The sequence below is a fragment of the Nicotiana sylvestris genome, chromosome 9, assembly GCF_000393655.2.
Source record: "Nicotiana sylvestris chromosome 9, ASM39365v2, whole genome shotgun sequence".
NCBI lineage: Eukaryota > Viridiplantae > Streptophyta > Magnoliopsida > Solanales > Solanaceae > Nicotiana > Nicotiana sylvestris.
In genome coordinates this window covers 111,086,482-111,110,240 of record NC_091065.1, presented here as the reverse complement: position 1 = coordinate 111,110,240, position 23,759 = coordinate 111,086,482, and the positions used below count along the sequence as shown (strand labels likewise).

The 23,759-nt window shown below is 32.0% G+C and overlaps 1 protein-coding gene across 4 annotated transcripts; it reads right to left on the bottom strand.

The window, feature by feature from the left end:
- Positions 1 to 16,421: 16,421 nt before the first annotated feature.
- LOC104211439 (DUF724 domain-containing protein 3-like) lies at positions 16,422 to 23,469 on the bottom strand. Of its 4 annotated transcripts, none has more exons than XM_009760489.2 (9): positions 22,957 to 23,469; positions 21,857 to 22,270; positions 20,523 to 20,966; positions 18,774 to 18,852; positions 18,496 to 18,701; positions 18,179 to 18,263; positions 17,920 to 18,090; positions 17,459 to 17,611; positions 16,422 to 17,388 (listed from the first exon to the last, which is right to left on the bottom strand). In XM_009760489.2, the coding sequence occupies exons 1-9, from the start codon at positions 23,404 to 23,406 to the stop codon at positions 16,742 to 16,744; spliced, it is 2,649 nt and encodes an 882-aa protein (XP_009758791.1). In that variant the 5' UTR covers positions 23,407 to 23,469; the 3' UTR covers positions 16,422 to 16,741. The 4 variants fall into 4 exon arrangements, with proteins under 4 accessions (XP_009758791.1, XP_009758789.1, XP_009758790.1 ...); XM_009760487.2 differs by having other exon boundaries at positions 17,830 to 18,090; positions 22,957 to 23,468; XM_009760488.2 differs by having other exon boundaries at positions 17,830 to 18,090; positions 18,795 to 18,852; positions 22,957 to 23,468.
- Between the last annotated feature and the right edge of the window lie 290 nt (positions 23,470 to 23,759).

Below are 23,759 nucleotides of genomic sequence, written 5' to 3'. Positions count from 1 at the left end.
TTTGTTATTGAGAATTTGTATTCTTGTTAATTAATTATTGTGGTTGGCGTTGTTATGGTTGTATTGTGGTTGAATTGTGATTGAATAGCAGCAATGTAGTGCTGCCATTATAGGTTGTTTAATGGTTGTTATTGGCAGGTGGTGTATCTTGAAAGCAACGATATTTTGATTTATTTATTTTTTTCAAAAAACCGCCCGCATAATTAGAGAATTTTGTCGAAAAATTTATTTTTAAAACCCAAAAATTTAAAATCACCGACCGATTTCGGTCGGTAATTGCAATGTGTAATCTGCAAGAATTATGAAATACCAACCGAAATCGATCGAAGTTTATTTTTTCTAACTTATTACATTTTAACAGTTCCGATCGATATCCGTAGGTATCTTAAAAAATTTACAAATATAAAATTAATTTATCAACCGATATCGCTCATTATTATAAAAACAAATAAATATTATTTTACAAAATACCGATGATTTCGGTCGATATATTTAATTTTGGTAAAATGACCTCCTGTCCACTTGAACTAGCACTTGATTGCCAACCCGACAAAGGAACTTACAAAATTTTCATTCGAACACTTCAAACTCATACATCTGTGAACTAATACACCTCTCAAATGGAGCATGTATATCAAATATGCTGATATTATAACACGTCATATTCTAGGATCATTTGTTGCGTTGACATGTATAATTTGTGGCTCCACTATTTTAACCAATTTATTTTTTTCCTTTTCTTCTTCATGGCATTCTGCAGATAAGCCAACCCCACCATTTTTTTCTCAATGCCACCCAAACATACCACATCAACTCGTCACTAACATGTCTACCGCCAGCACCATCACACCACCATAAATAAGTCAAAATCACTAGAATTTATCTGTGCACAGACCAAAAAAAGGGGGAAAATAAGCAACAAGGACAACTCGCTTAGTTGTTCTCTCTATAAATCCACAAGCTCACCACTCCCTTCGACTTATGGACCACCACAAAATTATACCAGAATGCTCCCCCACTCTGAAGCAATCGTTGATTTTCTTTTGGAATTTCAAAATTGATTGTTGTTTTATTTTTGCCTAATTCGAAAATTGGCATACAAGTTTTGGATTCTTAATTTCCCTCTCAACTATAACCTTAACTTTCAGTATGGAGAGAAAATTGAAGGGTGCTTGTGACAGTAAAACTGTTGGGTTTGATTTGGAAGCAAGAGGAAGAAAATAGATGTACTGGTTGAGGGGTTGGTGTTGGTGCATAGTGTTCGAGGAAGAAGGGGAAAGGGTGTACCGGTAAAGAAAGGGATGAGATGGGGCCTTTCTTTCTTTTTCATTTATTATATTTTTCTTATTTTTAGAAAAAATTTAATCCAAAATTATTGTACTCACGCACGCTAATTATGTGAGTTGTACTTATAGACAATGGTCAAAGGAATTTATTATTTCATATAAGTACGAGTTGAGGTGTTTAAAGGAAAGTTGGCTTCTTTACCGGGTTGGCAAGTAGTTGCAAATTTAAGTGGTTAGGATGTGACATCTCAAATTTATAAAAGTTTCAAGACACGCTTAATATATAATTTAATTCTTTTAATCTTGTCTTGAGAGTATAAAAATTATACTTCTATTACGGACTTAAACCCTTGTGAATAACTTTTGAATTATTTCTATATTTATAAATAATTGTATATACAAATAAAAAAATATTAATAATTTTAATATTATTAATTATTAAAAGTGAGTATCATTAAATACTTGTTAAGTCAAAAAAAAAGAGCAAGACTTTAATAATTGGGTCTAAGAGGTCTGTTGAAAGGAAATGGAAAAGGCTTAAAGCCTTAGGATGAAAGAGGGATCAAGAGTTGGAAAAAATTGCAAAGAATTCAAAAAATCAAAAAATCAAAAAAAAAAAAAAAATAGATTCTCAAGGAGCAAGAAACAGAGGCACTTTGCTGCTCCCGTCGAAGTAGTCACGCAGGCAACGAAAAATTCTAGGTTTTTTTATAAATTACTAGTCTTATGGTACGCGCTTTGCGCGTGTATCTAAATCAGTGAATATAGGATCTTTTAGAAAATTATGTTTTACTATTAAATATAGTATATTTGTATTATAAAATAAAAATTATTTTATACTCCTTAAAATATATATAGCTTTAGTTGAAAAGGTTTATCTATAAAAATTTCCATGTTAATTTTTCTATCTTATTTTTATTTTTTTCATCCCAAATACTATTCTTATGCAAACAAATTTAGGCATCCTAAGAGTTTTGTCAACTTGAAAAATAATTTTAATTATACGATGAATTTAACAAATAACTGAATTGGATTTTTTGACTTAACTATTTGGCCTTGATATTAAAAGAACTAATTTACTTTTTGTTGATTCAAATTCTTAATATTAGCTCATCCCAAATTTACGATATTTAATTGTAACAGGAAAGAGATTACAATTATGTGTCATTCAAATATGAAAATAATTATATAAGGTAATTAAAATTTAATTATTTAAAGTATTGTGAATGCTAAAAGTTTCTACACTATTCAAATAAAATTTATTTTTATAAGAATATAAAAATATTACATTAAAACTTGTAATTTAGTTATAACATAAAATAAAATAAAAAGTATAATTAATTTCCTTAAATGATAATTATTTATCCTATTTAGTTATTCAACAAGAAGAAAAAAATCTATTATGTAAGTGTTCAATAATCTTCGTAAATATATAACTTAAAATTGATTCCAGTTATAATGTAATTATTTCAATTTCACAAGTTATCATGCTTCTTTTAAAGTTTAAGCAAGAAAAATATAATCATTAAACTTTTAAGATTTTTGTTTTGAAAAATTGTATATTATTAAGTTCATTCTAGAAGACAATGTTAGATGAATATAACAATATCGACTCGTACATTACTTAATATGTTAATTTAATCAGATATTATATTGATGGAAGAAAAATATTGAACTGCAATTGAAGAGATCTAGTTTAAATTGTTTAATAATTTATTTTTTAAAAATCGTGAAATTATGCTTAAAGACTGTTTCAAAGTAGAAAATGGTGAATTCCATTACCATGTCAAGGTCGGAATAAATATATTAGTATGTAAAGGTGGTCGATATGCTTTAAAGTTTAAACCTTATTATTTGGAAATAAATTTTAAAAAATTCTTGTGCTTCATTGTTATAATGCTTTTGCATTAAATATACGATTTTGTGGGTTAATCTACTTTTTGCCAATTTATATAAGGTAAGATTCACATACAAATTCCTAAATATTAGAAATTCTTACATAATTCAAACAAGGAAAGATTTAATAACTAAAATTATAGGATTTTAGAATCCTATATATTAGGAAAACAATAATATTACTATTTTGTCCAATGTAAAATGAATTTTAAATCACACAAATATTGTTAAACTATGTGACTGAATTATAAAATAAAATTTTAAAAAAAGCACAAGCTCTTAATAATAATGAATATTGTCATATTTACCCGATGTAATAAAAAAAATTATATCATGTAAGAGTATTTTAGTGTCTTATCATAACTTTAACATATATGAGTTATGCATTTGCTTTAGTAGTTGAATAATATGTCGACTTGTATTCAAATATTATGCAACAACCATGCTCTTAAAAATTAATTATGTTAGTTTAAATACCTAATAGTATGAATTTCATCTTATTTCTAGTGAAACTCAAATTGAAAAATACGGAAAACAATGAGATAAATTATTAGATTTAGTTATCGTACCAAAAAAATCAATTGGATGGGTACTGTCTGTATCTAACTAAGTTTTTTCTTGAAAGAAAACAATGATTGTCAAAGAAATTAAGGTAGAGAATTAACGTTGATTACTATTGTCACACCTCTTTCTTTACACAACATTCCCGAGGAGGGCGTAGTGTAAAGGGAGTTTTTCCAATTAAAGGCCAATCGAAACGGGATTCTTTATTAGTTTCAGAGTTGCCACTTGAGAATTTTATGGCGTCCCAAGTCACCGGTTTTAATCCCGAATCGAGGAAAATATGACTCTGTTTGTCATTCTGTGATCCAGAAATCCGAGTAAGGAATTCTGTTAATCCGGGAGAAGGTGTTAGGCATTCCCGAATTCCGTGGTTCTAGCACGGTCGCTTAACCATTTTTATACTTGGCCTAATTATCTTGATTTACTAAATACATTTTTCTTGTTGCATGATTTGGTTACCGCTTTTGGTTGGATTGTTTACAATTATAGACCTTCGAATCACGCGTACGTATATTCGTATTATTTATTTATTTATTTTTTGTAAATGTAAAGAATCGTGTCACACATACGTGTACACAATAAGATTGATAATATATTTTTTATATATTTCTATTATAAAAAGAAATTATGGCCGAAATTGCGCGTGCTTAAAATAAAACTACGAACATTCGTCACTCTTGTATGATTAAATAGTGAACTACACATCTCGGGTTATATGAAATTAATTTAATATCCTCCGAAGAACCCCCTTTTATTAAAAAGTTTGCTCGAAGTTGCGCGAACGCATAATCCGAATTGCCTTTAGAAATGTAATCAGGTCACGCGAACGTATCCCTAATTACACAAAATATTCTTGATGGTAATATAAATTTTCTACAAATGTTTATTATGTCCATCTATTTTTAAATATGAAAGCCATGGGAAATCACCGTTTGGGATGCCTCCGGATTTCTTAAAAAAAATCAAAATTTATTAGGTGTTGACCACAGGTTATATTTTAAACGTGTGAATTATATACCTCAAAACTATTTAAATTAAAAGAATTAATGATATGAAAACTAAATAACGTGCAACTAAAATTACCATTTTTATCGTGAATACAGTATCCGTATTTTGTTTATGTATTTTTAGTACTTGATAATTATGTGCACAAGTTATTTGTTATTTTTTCTAGGCTTAAGACTAAATGTATATGTTTAAAAACTTACCAAAGCGAATAACGTATAAAACTAAAAAAAAAAATTAATTGATAAGCAAACTAGTAGTTTTCGAAGAATTTCCATTATTCTACTTGGAGCGAGCTCTACTTTGTATATCTTTGACTTAAAATATTGCAATTAATATTCATAAATCCGACCTTCTTCTACACAACTTGTTTTTAGTCCAAAGTTCTAATTATTTGGTTGATTTGCTTACGATGATTGAGTTTGGGATAGATAAAATCAAATCAATTTTTATCTTGGCTTATGCAAGCTATTTACAAATACTAAATCTATACCTTGTAAAAATCATTGGCATTATTTTTATATACTATTTTTTAAGAAATGAGTTAATCGCATTCCTAAAATAAATGGGTCATTTGTTGTTAAGAAAGAGAACTAATCTACAAATTGATTTAATAAAATGACATTACATGTAACGTAAATACACATCTGAACCATCCGGAATATTCCAATATCTTAATCGTAACGAATTATATCGATTCGTCTCTCACTTAGAGTTATCCACATTATTAGGCCCTATTTTTTGTATAAACGAGAATACTTATGTCAACTAGAATTAAACAATATCGGACTTGATGAAGTTTACTAGCGTGGTTCCCCGATATTTTCATATTACCAAACGCTTAGTTAACATGGTCTAAATATAAAGTTTTAAAGAATAGTCAACTTTCTACCAAATCCCCTGTCTCGACAATTCGAATATAACTATACTTAATGAGATCATGAAATAAATAGAATTATTGCAAAGCTTATACAAACTTCAAAAGAGGATGATTAACTAATAGTTCTCATGTCAAGTGCAAACTAATATTTAACTAAAAAAAATTGAAACTCAACTAATGCCTTCAAATGAAAAAACAGACATATTTGAAATTTCAGGTTTCATTTCTCCATAATATTGAAACTTCGCAGTATCATGAGTCTAAATATATACCTGGAAATGAAGGTAAAAGAGGTAGTATTCAGCAGTAGCGGCAAAAGAAGCCCAACAGCGGAAATAAAATGCCCAACAATTCAGCAGATTTGAGCAAAACCGACAGAAACCGTGAAAACCAGACGAACAGTAGCAGAAATTTTAAGAAAATTTCAGATTCAATCAAACAGTATCACCAAACAAGCCCGGACAGATATGAGGAAACAATATTTCTGATTTTTCTCTCTTTCTTCCTTATTTTTCTGTTCTGTTTATCTTCTCTATGTGTGTGTGTGTGTTCTTTTTCTGTTTTTTCTCTTTCTGTTATGTTCTGTCTCCCTCTCTGTTTTTCTGTTCTGTCTCTCTTTCTTCTTTTTTTTTTCTTTCTGTTTGTATCCCTATATCTCTGTGTGTCTTCCCTGTCCAGAAATCAGTTCCAACACCCTTTCTTATACAACTTATTTTCTTCTCTTCCAGCCTACTGCCCGGACCTTCCTTATTCTTTTCAAATCAGTTTTTTCCACCCAAATAGCACTAAGTCTGAATTTTCAATTAATCCAGCCACTAAGGACACCTTTTCCCTTAATTTCAGCCCCCTATCTTCTTTTGTTCCCCAGTATTCTTTAAACAAACACATTATTGAACTCTACCATTAGTTGTCTATTATCTTTACACAAACCCACTTAGGAATGTCTCAAATCAGTCCACTAACAGGTTTGAATATTCAGCAGCCTTTAAACAAGTATTCTTGTAGTTTATTTTTCCAAACTAACCTTTAACTAACTCCTGAAAACTCTCAATAATACTGACCTTAATACAAAATTCAAAATTCAACACAAAACAAATTTTACAATCTGTTCCAACTTAATTATCAACACTAGTTTCTGATTGAACAACTATAACCAAATCCTAAGGTTTTAATGCAGAAAAATATTAGATACAAAGATTTCCAATTCAGAACAATATTTACAGAATTTAACTAATCGGGCAATTAATAATCAGAATTAAAACCAAACAGAATGTTGAATGATTTTAATCTATACAAACAGACTTAATCAATGAAGCTCAATCAAACGATTACATATTATAACTGACATTGATCAGAAATCAATGAACACAGGCAATTCAAACAATTTCATTGTTATGGCCAGAATCAAGGATTAAATGGAAACTAATTAATCGACGCGAACTTATTAATCGATTACACACATAATAATCATAGCATTCATAAACAAATGACAGAATTGGACAAAAAATAAAAGTCCACTGAAGATGAGCAGAGTTAACTGATAGAAGATGGTAAACTAATAAAATTATACTAAACAGATACATAGATAAACAAAACTCATAAATATGGAATAAAAGAAAAAGAAAAATACCTCAAACCTTCAGAACTTATACGGACACAGGCTCAAACTAGGATTCGGACATTTTGAGGTTGAACAGACTTTACTCGAAGTATTCTCAACTGAGAATACCTCGATTAAAGTCTATTAGACCCCCAATCTCTCATTTAATTTGGACAACTTCCACGATTTGGATTTTTAGGGTTCCTGATTCTTTGATCTAAAATTCGAGTATTTCTAGACATATTCGAACCAAACCAACGGTGTTTTAGGCACGAGGGAGGTCAGGTGGATAATTGGTGTGAGTTTGGGGTAGGTTGGGGTAGGGTTAGGTTTTACTCGAATCTTCGATTGAAGATTCGAGGAGCTTCGGCCTGATTCGAGCAAAATGGTTAAAGGATTCATGGGAGGTTAGGTGCTCTAGTGGTGTGAATTTCACGGCCACCGGAGCCGGCGCCGCCGGGTTTACGGCGAGGGAAAGGGGTGGCGGCTATTAGGGTTCCTCGTCTCTGAAAGAGACGAGGTTTGATGAGAAATGAGAGGAGGGGGCCTGGTTTGGGGGGGCGGGGTTAGTTTAGACCCTTTATATATGCATGTGAGGGTTGGATCCAGACCGTTCGATCTGATGAGATCAATGGCCTGGATCAATTCCTTTGAGGGGAACGGTGTCGTTTGGTTTTAATTGGGGGTCGGTTTGAACCTGGCAACGGGTCGGGCCAGGGAATGGGTAAAGGAGACGGCCTTTGAGCCGTTGGATCATGCAGGATCAATGGCCGTGATTGATCGCCTGCTGAAACGACGTCGTTCGGATGTCTTATGAGATTTGGACCGGGCAAAAGGGTGTTTGGATTGGACTGTGGGGGGTTAATTTGGTTTGTGCCTGGATTTCGGTCCAGGTCCGATTTTCCTTCACATTTATGACTCATTTTCTTTTACTTTTTTTTTAAACTAATTTTTTCAAAATTAAAAACCTAAAAATCCTAAATTGAATTCCAAAATTAGATTAAACAAAATTAGATTAAGTACAAAATCACACGGTCAAACTTAAAAATACCCAACAAGCATATTTTTATGATTTTCCATTTATGCCGAATAAATTATATAATCAAATCCTAAATGTATATATTTTTTGTTTGTATTTTTCATTTTATATAAACTCATGATTAAATAATTCTAAAAATGCGATATTAATTCCTAAATGCATATGCATCTGCATTACCTTTTTTTTTTTTTGTATTTTTCCCTAATTAGAATAAAATAAACATGCACAGACGAAATGCCACGAAAATTCAAAAATTGCATACAAAGAAAAAAAAGTTATTTGTGATTTCTTTTGGAGTAGTTCTTGTGAGGCAAAAAATCACGTGCTCACAACTATTTTATCTAACATGAAGTCTTTTGTAGTGTAATATAATTCTCAAAAGGTGTAAAAGTTTGTAATCACTACAATAGTGTTTAAAATATTTATTTTTATTTGTATACATATTTTAAGATATTTTATTGAGTTATGATATAAAATTACAGTTAATTGATTAAAATTATTTGTTAGTAATATTATAAACTGACATTGTACTTGAGTTCAACTGATTGAATCTTAATTAAAAAGAAGATTGATGTTCTCTTTTATAACGTGAATTGGCGTTGATACAATCGTAATGTTGATACCGATATTTGTCACGAATTTATTGTTACAAATTAAAGAGAATAATTTAGTAAGATAAACTTTTAATTGACTTTGAAATTTTAAATATTATAATATCCTGCATAGTTTGAGTAAGAAAAGACATAATAAATAAATTTTTATTGATTTGAAAGTTAGAGATATTAGAAAAAAATTACCGCAATTATTCTAATGTTTTATCGCATTTGAATATTTGGTACCAAAATGCTAAACTTCTTCCTCTTAAATTATTTTCTTAATTTTAATTAACAGATAAGTAAGAAAATAGTTGAAAATAATTTTCGATATCCCCGTCTTCAAACTGTGATAATATCTTGATTGACTTTACATAATCATTAACAATTAAAAATAATATATCATTTGTTTGGATTCAGTAAATAAGACATGTTTCTTGATTATTATATTTAAAAAAATAAACGTAAACCTTCATACTATTATGGAGTAAAATATGTTCCTTTCCATTGAAAAGTAATGTCTACCTTTCTTTTATTGGTTATTAAATAAATTCTTTAATTTTAATTTATTTTACTCCAAGCATTTCAAATGGAAACGGAAGAAAGAGTGAAAATTTTCTATTCGGCATGAGAATACTTAAGCCAAAGCGTGTTTGTGCATAGTTGGAATAAGTAAAAGTTTAATATGGAAAAGTTTAGTTGATTTCAAATTCTTAAATATTTAGGATTCTTACATAATTTAAATAAGGAAATAGATTCAATAGTAAAGATTATAGTTGTTTTAAAAGTCCTTAATAATAACTAAAAGACTTTTTTGTCTAATGTAAATTCTATTTTTAGAGGGTAAAAAAGGCGAGCGACATTTTGCTAAGGTCCTTCGTGCTTTTAATATAGTACTAGTTTTAGTGTACGTGCATTGCACGTGTGCATCACGTTAATCAATATAAAACATATACAAATTATTAAAAAATAGCAATGGAGGTAAAACTAAACGCAATATATGTTTAAATGATGAAAAAAATATTACTACATTGATATAATATATAGCTGAATTCAACATTTTCCGAGTGAAGTTAGTGTAATTAATTCTATAGTATTTATAGCGATAAATATTTTATTATATTAGATAAAAATATTCTATGTTATTATGTCTCATCCAACATCTCTTTGTAAACTTTACGTTCATAATGTCATTATACAAAAAAATAGTTCTTCATTCAAAGTTAATCAAAATTATAGCCAAATGAACCTCTTCTTGTGTAAAAAAAAGTTGCCTGAATTCTTATTGATTTAAATCTAAATTTACTTCTTTGCATGTTCATCCAATATCAAATAATAGTCAATACCATCCTAAACTCACTCCGGATGCACTCTGCTAATAACAATTTTGAAATTTCGAGTTCACAATGTTGAGGTCAATTTTTCAAAATTATCAGAGGCTGAGGGGGTGGGGGGTGACAAATTTATAGTTATTTCAAGAGTTCCAAATACAATAGTTTAACTTAGGTTTAAAATATTAACTATAGTTGCACATTCACATAGTATGGTGGTAGCTTAATTTATTTCTAAATTAACACCATATTAGTTCAAACTTCTAGAAATTTAAAGTTAAGATTAAATCAAAACTCTTAAAAATTTAACAGGAAAAGGCGAATATACATTGCTGATGGATATTCCATATTTTAGGCAATCAATTATTGGCACTTTGGAGAAAAACAAATACTATTATATACCTTAGAGGCTAAGAATTAAAAAAAACTTTAATAGTCACGTACTAGACTCCAAAAGGATATTTATAAAAACTGGTCAAATAAGGAAAAAAATAATAAAGTAAATTTTAATTGAATTTGAAGACCTAAATATTAGGATTTTCTTAAATAAAATTTTAGTTGATTTTGAAGTCCTAAATATTCGAAAAATAATTAAATGACTATTTTGTTTGGTGTGAAATTAATTTTTAAAGGATAAAAAAGAGTAACGATATTTCGATAGGGACTTTATAGTATAGATATAGATGAATTTAGGCTTGTATAATTTTTTATTCTTAAATATGATATTGAATAATTATTTTGGGTGCTTAATTGAACATGAATTAATTACTTTATATGATTAAATAAGAATACTTAAAATACATAATTAATTATTCTACATTGAAATAATTTTACTTAGAAGTTACTGTATTAAATAATTTTAATTTAATATATGTGATTTTATGTCTCCATTTTTTAATTTTTAATTAGTAATTAATTGAAGTCACCATCGTTCCCATTGATTTTATACGTATTGCACAAAGGATGTATTGTCTATTAGTACAATTTACATAATGTAAAATATTTATTGATTTTTAAATTCCTAAATATTAGTACTTCCTACCTATTTTAATAGGGAAAGATTTAATATCAAAAATTTTAGTTGATTTCAAAATCCTAAACATTAGGAAACTAACCAAAGTTACAAATTTGTCCATTGTAAAAGTTATTTTTTAAGGGTAAAAGATGAACGACATTTACTATTTTCTGGCCATACAATATAATAGAAATAAATTTTATATATATTTTATCTAAGAGAAATAATTTGGTACATGATTTTTTTCTTTTTCCGATTCACACCCTCGTCCTCCCTTTCTTTTAGCCAAACGTATATTAAAAAATAAACTCCTAAGTAAAAGGATTGAATGTAATGGATTACAGTCAAACCTCTCTATAACAGCCTCATTTGTTCCGAAATTTTTTGGCTGCTATAGTGAAGTGCCGTTATAGAGGACATATATTATACCATAATATAATATTCGGTTCCGAGAATAACTCAGCTTTTATAGTGAATGACTATTATATAAGGATGATGTTAGAGAGAGGTCTGACTGTATGACCTAAAATATATATGAATACTTAACGAAACTTTTGCCTAAAATATTTATAGAAAATTTAATTGGTTAATGTTTAAAAAAAAGACTCCTATTGCTAAAAGGATTCAAAAGTGCTCATACTTTTCCTAATATAACTTTAGGAATTGAAAGTGTTCCGTCAAAAGTTTTTACATGCAGACGAAGCGTACAAAACATTGTGTTTTTTCGAAGCTATTATTTTTTTTTTACATATATGTTATATTATATAGCTCAAATAAGGAAGGATTTGGTACACAATCTTTAATTGATTTTGGAGTCCTAAATATTAGGGAATGAATAAAAACTATTCCTAAATATTAAAAAAAAATTACTATTTTGTCCAGTGTAAAATTAAATTTTTAAGGGTAAAAAAGGCAAACGACATTTCGCTAAGGGCAAAATCAACTAAAATTTTGATTATCAAATTTTCCTTATTTGAACTTTGAATAAATTCCTAACATTTAGGTTACATAAATCTTTTTCTTATTTTACTTGTGTAAATTAATAGCTTCTTCTTACACGTACATTATATATTTACTTATCACTAGTAGAAATAAGTATGTTTACGTCTATCTAAACGATTACAGTGACATTATTTACTATATTAGAATAATAGAATTTCTGAGTAGGCGAATGAGTTGGTATTCTAATATCGAGTAAGACATAAAGTTCTTCCAAAATATTTGTATTTGTTACCATTGATCAAATATTAGGGTACGCGCTTTGCGCGTGTACCTATATCAATAAATATATAATTTTTAAAAATTATATATATATTATTCAATAATGTGTTTTAGTTATTGAAAAAATATCAAAGAAAGAAAATGTAAGCTTCTAAATATAATGAATGTTAATCTCACTAAGCTAGCTCATTAAACAAAGAAATGCTACGCCACATAAGTCTTTATATATCTTATTATGATTTATGAGATAATATATATCTTATGAAAATTATTGTTATCTTTATTACCAAATACTATAAACAAATAACAAAAAAAATACTTTAAAATAATTATTCAAAGATAATAAAATAAATTGAAGAATTTGAATCTTTGGGTCTTTTACAAATTTGTGAGCGTAGAGATAGAACTATAGCTCCTAGAAACCTATAGATAAATAACAATATAAAGTATGAAATAGCTAATATTGAATTATAAAAAATGATGTAATACGATATGAAAAATATAGGGAGCTATCATTTATTAAAATAAATATAAAAAGAAAGAAAAATGATAAGGGTAATTTTTGTGAATTTTTTATAGTATTTGGTAATAAAGATAACAATAATTTTTAGCAATTTAACTTTTAACAATTTAACTTTTAATACTACATTATAATAAATTTTTCTCTATTTTCTTATTTCTTTCACGGCAATTGCTCTTATTGTGTAAAATAATTTGTGTACCTTAAGAGTTTTATCAACTTGAAAAATAAGTTTACTTACATAATAATTTTAAAATAAAATTGAATTGACTTTTCCGTTGCTTTATTAATTCAAAGACTTAATTATTTGTTGAGATTTTATGCTTTTTTGATAGTATAGAAGATAGGTTCCCTAATAAGAGGAATCAATGTAAACATATTTCTATGGAAATCACGTGAGTATACAAGGAAAAGAAACGTAATATTCTTAATTAATTCTCTTAAATAATATCTATTTTAAAGTCCTTAATATTGGGGTTTCTTATTTAATTCAATAAGGAAAAATCTAATAATCAAATTTTAGTTTCTTTTAAAGTCCTAAATATTAAGATAATAATTAAATGACTATTTTGTCTAGTGTGAGCTCTATTTTAAAAGGATAAAAAAGGCGAACGGCATTTCGCTAAGGACCTTCGTGCTTTTAATATAGTATAGATTAGTTCTTGAACTCAGGTATATAAAATTTTTTATTGTCACTTACCCCTAGTATAATTAATTTTAAAATATGAACATTAGTAGCATGTAAGAATTAGATAATTAATTTCTTTCTTGCGTTGTAGATAAAGTAAGTTCTATGTTTAGGTATGAAAACTTTAAAATTAATTAAGATGCACTGATTGTTGTAGAATCGATAATTTGACGTGTATAATTAGACTAGAGCTATTGGCTCGAGGAGTTTTGAGGTGAGTTGGTATAACCCTTTACTAAAGTGGTTTAACTCAAAAAAATACGCTTATAAAGTGTTTGATGAATTGCTTGAAGGAATTAATATGTACTTTATTGGAGCGAGTACCTATTAACTTAGAATTGTTCTAGCTCATGTTTAGATGATTTATTCTGATATATGTGCATAAACTTTTAGATTTTTGTGTTATACTTATATGTTGTTTTCATGTTAAAAATTCATGAAGAAGAAAGAGTCTTTACAAATACTTTTGAATGTTTATTTCATACTTATGTCATGTTTTACATTTAAAGATACCAGTATGAATATGTACAGATTGTATAGAAACATTTAGACTTGAATGGTAAAGAAAGTTGAGAAGTTAATTTAGATCCTAAAGAGGTCACATAGAAAAGTTTATTAGTAAAGTATTTTTGGCAGTATCCTCTGTTCTAAGAAGGGGTAACCGTCCAGGCCGAGGGTCCTGACCAAGGCGTTGACTTCCTAAAACTACTTCTACCAAAATAGGGAGCACACGAGCCGAGGGTCTCGTTGCTGAGAATTTGCCTAACCAGGCTGAGATATGATACATGAGCGTTGAGAACTATGAAGCAAGTGGCACCTCGTAAATTGGACATATTCGATCAGGTTGGGATCGAACCAGTGCCGATCACACGATAACTAAGACAGAAATAAGTCGGAATTGTTGGAACTCCCTAAGCATAAAATAAGGTATTTCCAGATAATAAAGAAAGAAAAGAATTTATTTTAGAATATTCATAAACTATTTGTATGCAATTATTTTAGAATTATTCATAGAAACTTTATGTCTTTCGTGCTTTTAGAATATTTTCTTGCATGCATATTTCAGTAAGTCTCGTTCCTTGCTTTAGTTGGGGGTCGTTGAGACTCACTGAGTGGATGGCACAGACATTCTCTTTTGGGAACGTGCATTAGTCTACGGTACAACGTAGGAATCGATTTTGCAGGCAAGCAGACTACAGGTTAAGATTTTCCTTACTTCCAGTGTTGTTGGTGAGCTCTGCTTTTGTTCGTGGAGTATTCCTTAAAGTCATCCTCATTTAGCTATTTCTTAATTTACTTGGAGAACTAGTCAGAAAATTTCATGTCCTGAGCAGTGCGTCAGTTTATCACTAGAGGCTTCATAGACGTAGTCAGTAAGTTAAGATTCAGACATTTTGAATAATTAAACTTTTAGTATTCATCAGTTACTATGAATAAGTTTTGGAGTTGATTTATTTTAGACACTCAGATTATTCAAAGGTATTTGATTAAAGTATTACCTTGTTGTATGTAATGTTTGAAGTATAATAGTATTGATAAGTGCAGATGGTTCGCTCGGTCAAGCTTAGCAATCAGGTGCCGGTCACGACCTCTTTAGAAAATGGGTTGTGACACAGGAGGCCGTTTTGCCTTTAAGTTTCTTAGAAAGTGTCAGATAAATTGGTCAACTCTTGGTTGAATAAACCGACCACCTTCGGTCGGAAATTGTGATCGAAGACGGTCGCTTTTTTTGACCGGCCAGTCTTATTTCGACGGATTAAAATCGGTCAATTTTCAAGGTTTCCGACCAAGACGATTTTTCACAATTTTCTAATAGTGTTTCTTCGTCATGAAATCAAAAAAATAAATAAATAATTGATTCTTTAAACAAGCAAGTTAAGACTAAATGGACAAAATAAATGCGCACATTGGCAGCAAAAATCAAAGCAAGAAAACGCAGGGAATACTTTAGAAAAGCAACCGAAGGAAACAACTCTCATAACACTGAATTTATCATGCAATTTTCAAATATTATCAGTAAATTATACTCCTAAGTAGAACCCGGGGCGCATGTCGCTTGGCAGTAACGAGTTTAGCTGAACATAGTATATTCAACGCGAAATATAAATTTATGGTTAAAAGTCCAGTAACATAATAAATAATAAATATGAATCCATAATTTAAAGATAATATAACATGTTTAATATTAAAACCTTAAAGGTTTAACCCATCGAATTTAAATCTTGGATCCATCTCTAAGTAGAAGGAAAATAGCACGTCAGAACTAACATGTTGCTTATATTCCACATGTTGCTTATATTGGACTGAAGTTAGTATTCAAGATCAGGTACGAAACATTTTGCAAATGGAAAAGCGTATATGTGACTTTTTCTTTATATTTTTTTTTTCACTTTTTTGGGATATGACGTTTAACTTTTTACATAACCAATTTTATTTTTATGGTTAAGCAAATGACTGTAACAACCTCTTTGAACGTATAGTTGATAACTTCTTCAATCACGTATCTTCAAGTACTGATAATTTTTCTATGTTACTTCACTTATCCGAAACTTATCAAGGAAACTACCCTGTACAATACAGAGCCAAGGACTCGACATATCACCTTATTTACGGGTAAAAAATTTCTCACAAGTGCACAAGCCCTTACAGGTACACACACATTTCGTTCTTAACATTAAACAGCTATGACACCCCTATTTAGATTAATCTCAAGAATATATTCTAACAGAACAGATGTTAATTTTGAAGACTAACAAGAGAATAATAAATTAACAAAGGCACAGTCAACTACAATGTCAGATTCATCACATAACTATTTCCTCCGGACAGAGGAAACCCATCAGAGAAAATCAGTTTCCAAATTCATTTTGAACCTTGAAGGCTCAATTAGTGTTGTCTGGGGCTAACTATAGCCATCCAAAAACATGTCTTAAGACAGAGTAAGTTATCGACAGGACATATACAACATTAGGCATGAACCCCAAATAGTTGATAAAACACCTACCCAACTCCGAAACTAGTGACTAATATTGTTCACGCAAAACAGCAAACCATTTTTCAAGATTAACCCACAACAGCGACATTGGTAGCAGCTACAGATTCATTATGTGCATTTCTTCAGGTCTGCTTGAATATCCTCCAACTGAGACCTCAAACTGTCAATTTCACGATCCATAACCTCCTTCTTTGAAATAGCCACAGAATTTTTACACTGTAATTCTGCTATTTGTTTGTTGTTCTCTTCAATCTCTCGTTCAATTTTTTCTTTGTCTGTATTATGGGCGATAATCTGATTACCAATATCTGCAGCCTGTGATTCAAGCTTTTCCTTCTTATCTTTCATCGACAACAACACAGTTAACTGATCTCTTACAGGCTGCACTTCAAATCCATGCATTTCCAAGTCGCTGAGAGTCTCCAGTTTTTCTTCAATAGCGCTTCTGGAGTCGTCAAAGTGCAATCTATAAGTCTTCTCTGCAATGCTTGAAAAAGTCACCATACAACCTATAGCTAGTCCTTCACGCTTACTCTCTTTGCAGAGTTCCAATGGACGGAAGTGGGGCTTCTGCGGAAATTTCTGGAAAATAGCCATGGTTTCAAACATTGACCAAACATCTGAATCTTTTATAAAAGGCAAGCTCTGTGTTTCAGTTTGGGTTGTTGGGGTCCCGCTGACAGGAGTTTGGATGGGCATGTCTTGTTTCTCCCTCATCTCAGCACATTGCTCCGTATCACATGCAGGTGCAACTCCTGGAGGAGAAAAATTATCATCAAACAACAGCCAGAATAGGAAGCGGCTAATGAAAGGTTAGTAGCTTACTTGATCCATCAGCAGAAGTTGGAGACTGCATTTCTTCAAACCACTTTGCAAGGGGTTGATCATCTAATTTGTTGTATTCAGCAAAAACTTCCTCACCATCGCTTGCAATCCTGTTTGATTCAGCAGTTTTCACTCCAGAAGTGTCAACAGAACCTACAGAAGGCCAAAAGGAAGTTTTGAAAATGAAAAAAGGACTGAGAGGCTTAACAAAGAGGAGGTGTTCCTCTTTGTTGCATCATACAAGCTGTTCTCTTAAACAATCGCATATAGCATTCAAAATTCAAGAGATCCACAAAGTGCTCAAAACCATGCATCACTTGCCAACATCATCTCCCAAAATTGCAATTACTACAACAGAAGCCATTACTCACCTTGAGCTTGAGATTCAATATTTACACTTTCTGTCTGTCGCTTTCCCCGCTTTATATAATGCTTCTCATGCTGCTGGAACAAAGACTGACCTGTTTTCTCATTTGACAATTTTGTTACGGCCATCTTCCTTGTCCTGCCTCTTTTTCTGGTATGCCCCAGTTGAACCTCTAGTTGCTCTTTACCATCTTCATTTACCATAATTGCTAGCTCGACAGGACATGAGCTCTCATCTTTTGAATGATCTCCATTTGGTCCCATATCTACAAGAAAACAGAGCAGATCACCTTCAGGACAAAAATGAAAATAATTTCCACACAAAATTCTAGGCCGAAGGAATTTATGATATACCTGTTGGGGCTGAAATTGGTTTCCTTGCTGGCCTTCCCCTTTTTCTCTTCTGAGTGTTGTCTCCATCGCCTAATTGTTTGGTCCCCTACAGAAAGGAAAAATCAGAACTACAGAGCGGTTTAACCAGCCAGTAAAACTAGAATCTAGAGGTCTTCAATTTAAGGAGTTGGACTTTCAACAAAATCTTACAAGTAGCCACAAAGAATCGAGTATAAACAACATGGTATTAGTCATAAAGCAAGAGCTCTCAGAGCATTCAGCAAGTATCAAAATAGCTTGTGGAGTAAAATTATTTTAGCACTTGAATCTCTGCTTACCTGTATACCATCTATGGCAGCATCAATCTGCTTCTGATCCCCAATAGGCTCCAAAGATTCATTATCAATTTGCCGAGATCTTTTAGTCCTAGAGCTCCTAACTTTAGTACACTCCAGCCCCATGATGATAGGAACATCAGCTTTTTTGCGTTTAGATAGTTTTTGAGTAATTTCAGCAGCATTTTCTATTGCAATTCCCTTGCTACCTGTTAAACAGATCTTAAATTGCACTTAGATTTCAGCAAGTACAAACAACTAACCAAGCAAACAAATAATACCTCTTTTAGGAAATTTTGCACCTTGCAACTTCTCGAGTGTCTCGCGCTTTTCTTCACCAAGTTCCTGGCAGTTCTTCCTCTGCATATATTTGGATGAATGCACTGAGCATTTTATTTATTTTTCTTTTTGGATAAGTTAGATGAATGAACTAATCATGAACTCTGATTGACACATTTATAGCTGGAAGAAAGAGCTTGCTGCAAATGGAGAATTTTCCTAGACCTTTCACCACCCAATTAGGGGTAAACAAGCCAAGCCAAGTCAAAACTTTGAAATGCACACCTTGGCTTGAAGACGAAGCGCTTTGGCTCCCCAAAATGATTAAGTAGCGCGGGGTGAGATGTTCGAACAGAGCACGTCATAGCTAAGGCAAGAACCTAAGAGATAACTTCTGGAAAGGGAGCAATCTCGGAATCAGCAAAAAGAACCAGAAGAATTCATTGCAATTACTCATTTGCCAACAATATTCTTGTAAAGGATGAACAAAACGAGAATATGGGAAAGATGAAACAATAGCTTCAACTCAGACCACATTCATTGGAGTAGACCCTCAGCGGAGAGAATAGATCAAATTCATATTAATCATCTCCCAGAAGACCACTGCTGCTAGACAGATGGAGATGGGCACTGCTGTTCTTTAAGTTTCCTTCAAATGGATGGTGAATAGGAAAAGAGATCGAGAAAAAGATTTGAAGATAATTAAGTATAAGAAACAAAAACGAAGCAGCTCAACTTTCATCAATGAAGGAAAAAAAGGAAACAGAAAGCCGAAGATAACCTATTAGGTGGATTTTAATCGCAACAAGTAGGAATAACAACTAAGATAAATAAGATCGAATCCAAGAATGCAGTGAAACTCTAGGTAATAATAGCAATCTATGAATAAAAAGATATCATACTAACACTAATGCTAGCGAACTTAGTAAGACAAAGAGAAAACGCTCGACTACCTACAAACCTTCTACCCTAATCCTTCACCTCCACACCCTCCTGTCTAAGGCTGGTCACTGCTTGATTACTTTAAATAGTTAATGGAAGAATAGTAAACTCCTTTAAACTCACATATTAAAAAAATCAAATGCAGTGGAAATTTATAGTTAAACCAGCATATTTTTTTGAGAAAGGTAACAGTGGTATTACAAATCTCCAGCATAAAGACTGCATTGGGATTAAACCAGCATGTTAATAGTCAATATAAGTATGAGAAAGCAAAAAAAAACATAGGTTTAGCGTATTGAACATTTATGTGCCACAGATTGGCTCGTTTGGTCAACTGGGCTAGCTCCAGCTTGAACGGTTATAAGCTAAGACAGGCTTAATTAGCTCACAAACAGGTTTGACTCACTCACAGTCTTGCTTCCAATAGAAAAAGGGTGATCTATTGGCACATACTGGTCGGTTGAGGCAAAATTTAGCAACTCTTACGCTACTTATAGAACGTCATATTAATTAACTTCAAAGCTGAAGTAAATCCTAAGACAAACTTTTTAACAAAAAACGGACATTCATTTAACATGATATTACAAGCAATGACATCGCACACAACTAGCTTTTACTTTGTCATTCTAGCATGCAACACCTCCCATTCCTTTCTTTATTAATTTCAATACACTCAACCCAGAAAGGTGGCATAAGGAGCAACAGATTCCTCCTATTGACACCATGCATTTTAATTGATCTAACCCTTCCCACCCCCACCCCCCAAAAGCTCCATATGCAAGAAATATTGGCAGTGAGAAATGACTTACAGTTCTTTTCTTCCAAGAGTGATTACCAGGCTGGTCATCTCCAGCTACAGGTGCTAAAATGTTCGTTTCAGCATATTCAGAATTTGGGCTGGGATAATCAGCGGGACTCTTTGTACAGGGTGTTTCAGAAGGCTTAGCACTAAGTTTACATGCTTTAAGTGACGCTTTTGGAGTTTCAGTTCCATCTTTGGGAAGCTCTTGGGCCTGCAAAGAAGCAGCATTACAACTGGAAAGGGCCTTCTGCGATGTCTTCTCCAGTGAAATATCATCAGTTGAAGGTTTCTCATTAGGATCCTCTATAGACTTAGCAGAATGTCGAGTTCTTTCCTCAGAGATATCATTCATAATGGTTGATTTTCCAAGTGGAACATCTTTTTGTAAAATACCAGTGTCATTGCAGTTGTTGCTCCCCTTAGTCTGAGAATCTGAAGGAATTGAAACTTCCTGAAAGTATATTCTGGTAAGCTTTAGCAATACTGAAGAAGACATTCGCCTTATCAAAAAAACTAGTGAAGTAGATATTACTGGAGGGCCTGTAGAACAGCACTTTACCACATTTATAATGTACGGCAAAGATCTGAAATCACAACGTCAACATAAACCTCACTGCTTAATCTTGGGCTTAATTAAGCACCATGTACTTTGCTTAGACAATGTACAAATCCAATCAATTGAGAGCATTATCGAGTTAGCAATTCTTTGCTAGAGTCATATTAACAATAGGATATGCAATTAAGAAAGTCAAAAGAAGCACCAACTTAAGAACGAGCTAGAAAAGGAAAAAACATAACAACTTATATAGCAAATCTAACACATAATGAGCTTTAGAGTAACACCCAAGGTCAGTCAAAGAAAATTAGTATGTGTTTTTTGTTATACATACATCTTTTCACAGATAAAATCAAGCTAAACATATATCTTTCTCAAATAAAAAGCAGTTGATGTCCACACCCTGATACTGGCGATATCTCGATAGACACAAGATGCCAACCCATTATGTAACAACAAAAAAAAGATTACCTTTTCACTATTTAGGAATAAAAGAGCATCTCTTCGAGTGTCATCCATCTAATAGAGATGCATTCATATTTCAACTTAAATAAACAGATTTCACTCACATTGGGTTGGTTTGTAGGGGAGCGGGTGGGGGCAGCTGCAACATAAAACTGGTGCATTGCTATTTACAACTTACACCAGTAGATGGATTATACAAGCTACCAATAGAACTACTACCCACCATTATGACCACTCGGAAAGAAAGAATATAATAGCAGTCTGATTCAGTAAAAGCAGCAACAGGACCTGAAAACCAAAGGAATTCAAATGGACCATACCCGAGCGTTAGTAAACCATTGCCCATCCTTCCAATCCATGTGAGGTCTCAAATCCGAGTCGTTCAACTCCATCTCCTTGTTTGTGTGCTTAAAAAAGACAATATACCTACTATCATCAAGCTCCCTTGTGATGACACCACTCCACCAGCCATAATCATAAAGGGCATCCACTTTTTCCAGCAAGCTGAATTTGTTTACGATTCGCGGTGGAATAGGTCGGATATGGAATGAATCAACTAATACTTTCTCAACAATTGCCTTCTTGTCAGAGGCTCGCCGATAGCTCTCCACCAAAAAAGAGCTATTTCCACAATGTTCAAGGACAGTTGAAGGAAACCAAGCATCACGGCGATCCTCACTATCAAATGATACTTCCACATTCTCTCCCACACTAAACATCAATGAGCCTGTTCTCTTTCGACAATTAGACATGACAAGGTAAGAGGACAATTATAGAAATCAAGAATAGAAGTGGATAACAACCTTAGACAAGAAGAATACAACCTTTAAGTAGAATTTAAAACAACGCAGCATAGAAGATGAAACAAAGGGTGTTTTTGGTTAACTAGAATTTTTGGTATGATGAAAAATGAATTCCTCTATGAAATCATTTCTCAATGTTTGATTCCCTTGAAATGTGAAAGCATTTTTCCTCTAATGAAGATATTTTTCACCAAAATGGGGAAAATGACTTTAATGCTCAATTTTTATTTTTTTTATGACGCTGCTGGTGTCTGGGCAAGCTTGTGAGCAACTCATCTCAACTATTCCACTGAGTACTTGCTACCTCCCAAGTACTGGGTAACTCTAAGGTAACTCAACCCACCAAGGCGTTCACTTAATGTTTTAGACTATGTCGGATTTGAACCTGAGACCTCATAGTTATCATTGAACACTAGAGCACACACAATATCATACTCTATATTACCATAATCCAATTTTTATACCCCCAAGACCCGAAAATGATATTTGAAAGTGAAACATTTCCCCAAAAAACACATGCAAAAACATTTTCCTTCGTACCTATAGCATCTAAACACATCCTTAGCTAAGAAACTGCTGAGCTAGTAACAGAAAGATACTGAACTGAAGAAAATTACCTGCTTGCCGGGTCGGACCCATTTCCCTTTGACCCATTTCTGGTGAAATCTCAACTCAGAAACCCCAAATTCAAGTTCGTCAGGCGGGTTATCGAAAGTCACTTGGTATCTAGAATCTTCCAGAACACGTGTCACGACACCGGTCCACCAACCGTCCTTATGAAAGGCATCTACGTCGTCGTAGAGCTCAAACCTCTCAATTTTTTCAACCGGAGGCACCGGCCTAACAAAAGACACATGCAAAACCTCCTTTAACAGTTCTGAACCATTTTCTTCAGCAACAATACTTTTGTATTCGACCCAAACCTCTTTACTCTTCGAACCGGGGGAAGACGCACCGAGCACTGTGGCTTCGAACCACACTCCCTTAAACCCTTCTTCGTCGGAGGTTACTTCTACAGTGGATCCTTTTGTGAGATGAGAATATTTTTGGTGCCTACTTCTGCGCATATTGTCTTTGCCCTCTTTGTACTGTTGGGTTTTTGTTGCAGGAAATTCAAACCCTAGGATGTTTATTTTCTATTTTCGCTTTTGTTTTTCGTTTTTTGACGTCATATTTGACGTTTTTGGATTTTTAATATTTGGCGCCAGGGCGGGAAGATTTCACTACTGCTCTGTCGATATTATCTATACAAATAGTAACTTGAATTATTATAGTCTAAAAAATTAAAATATAAAATAACAAGCTAATTATCTTTTTTTTAATTAAGTTACCAGGGCACATTTGTCATACATATTTTCTTCTAATTACCTAATAGATGATTAGATTGTTTTAATGATTGATAGTACATAAAACTTAAAAT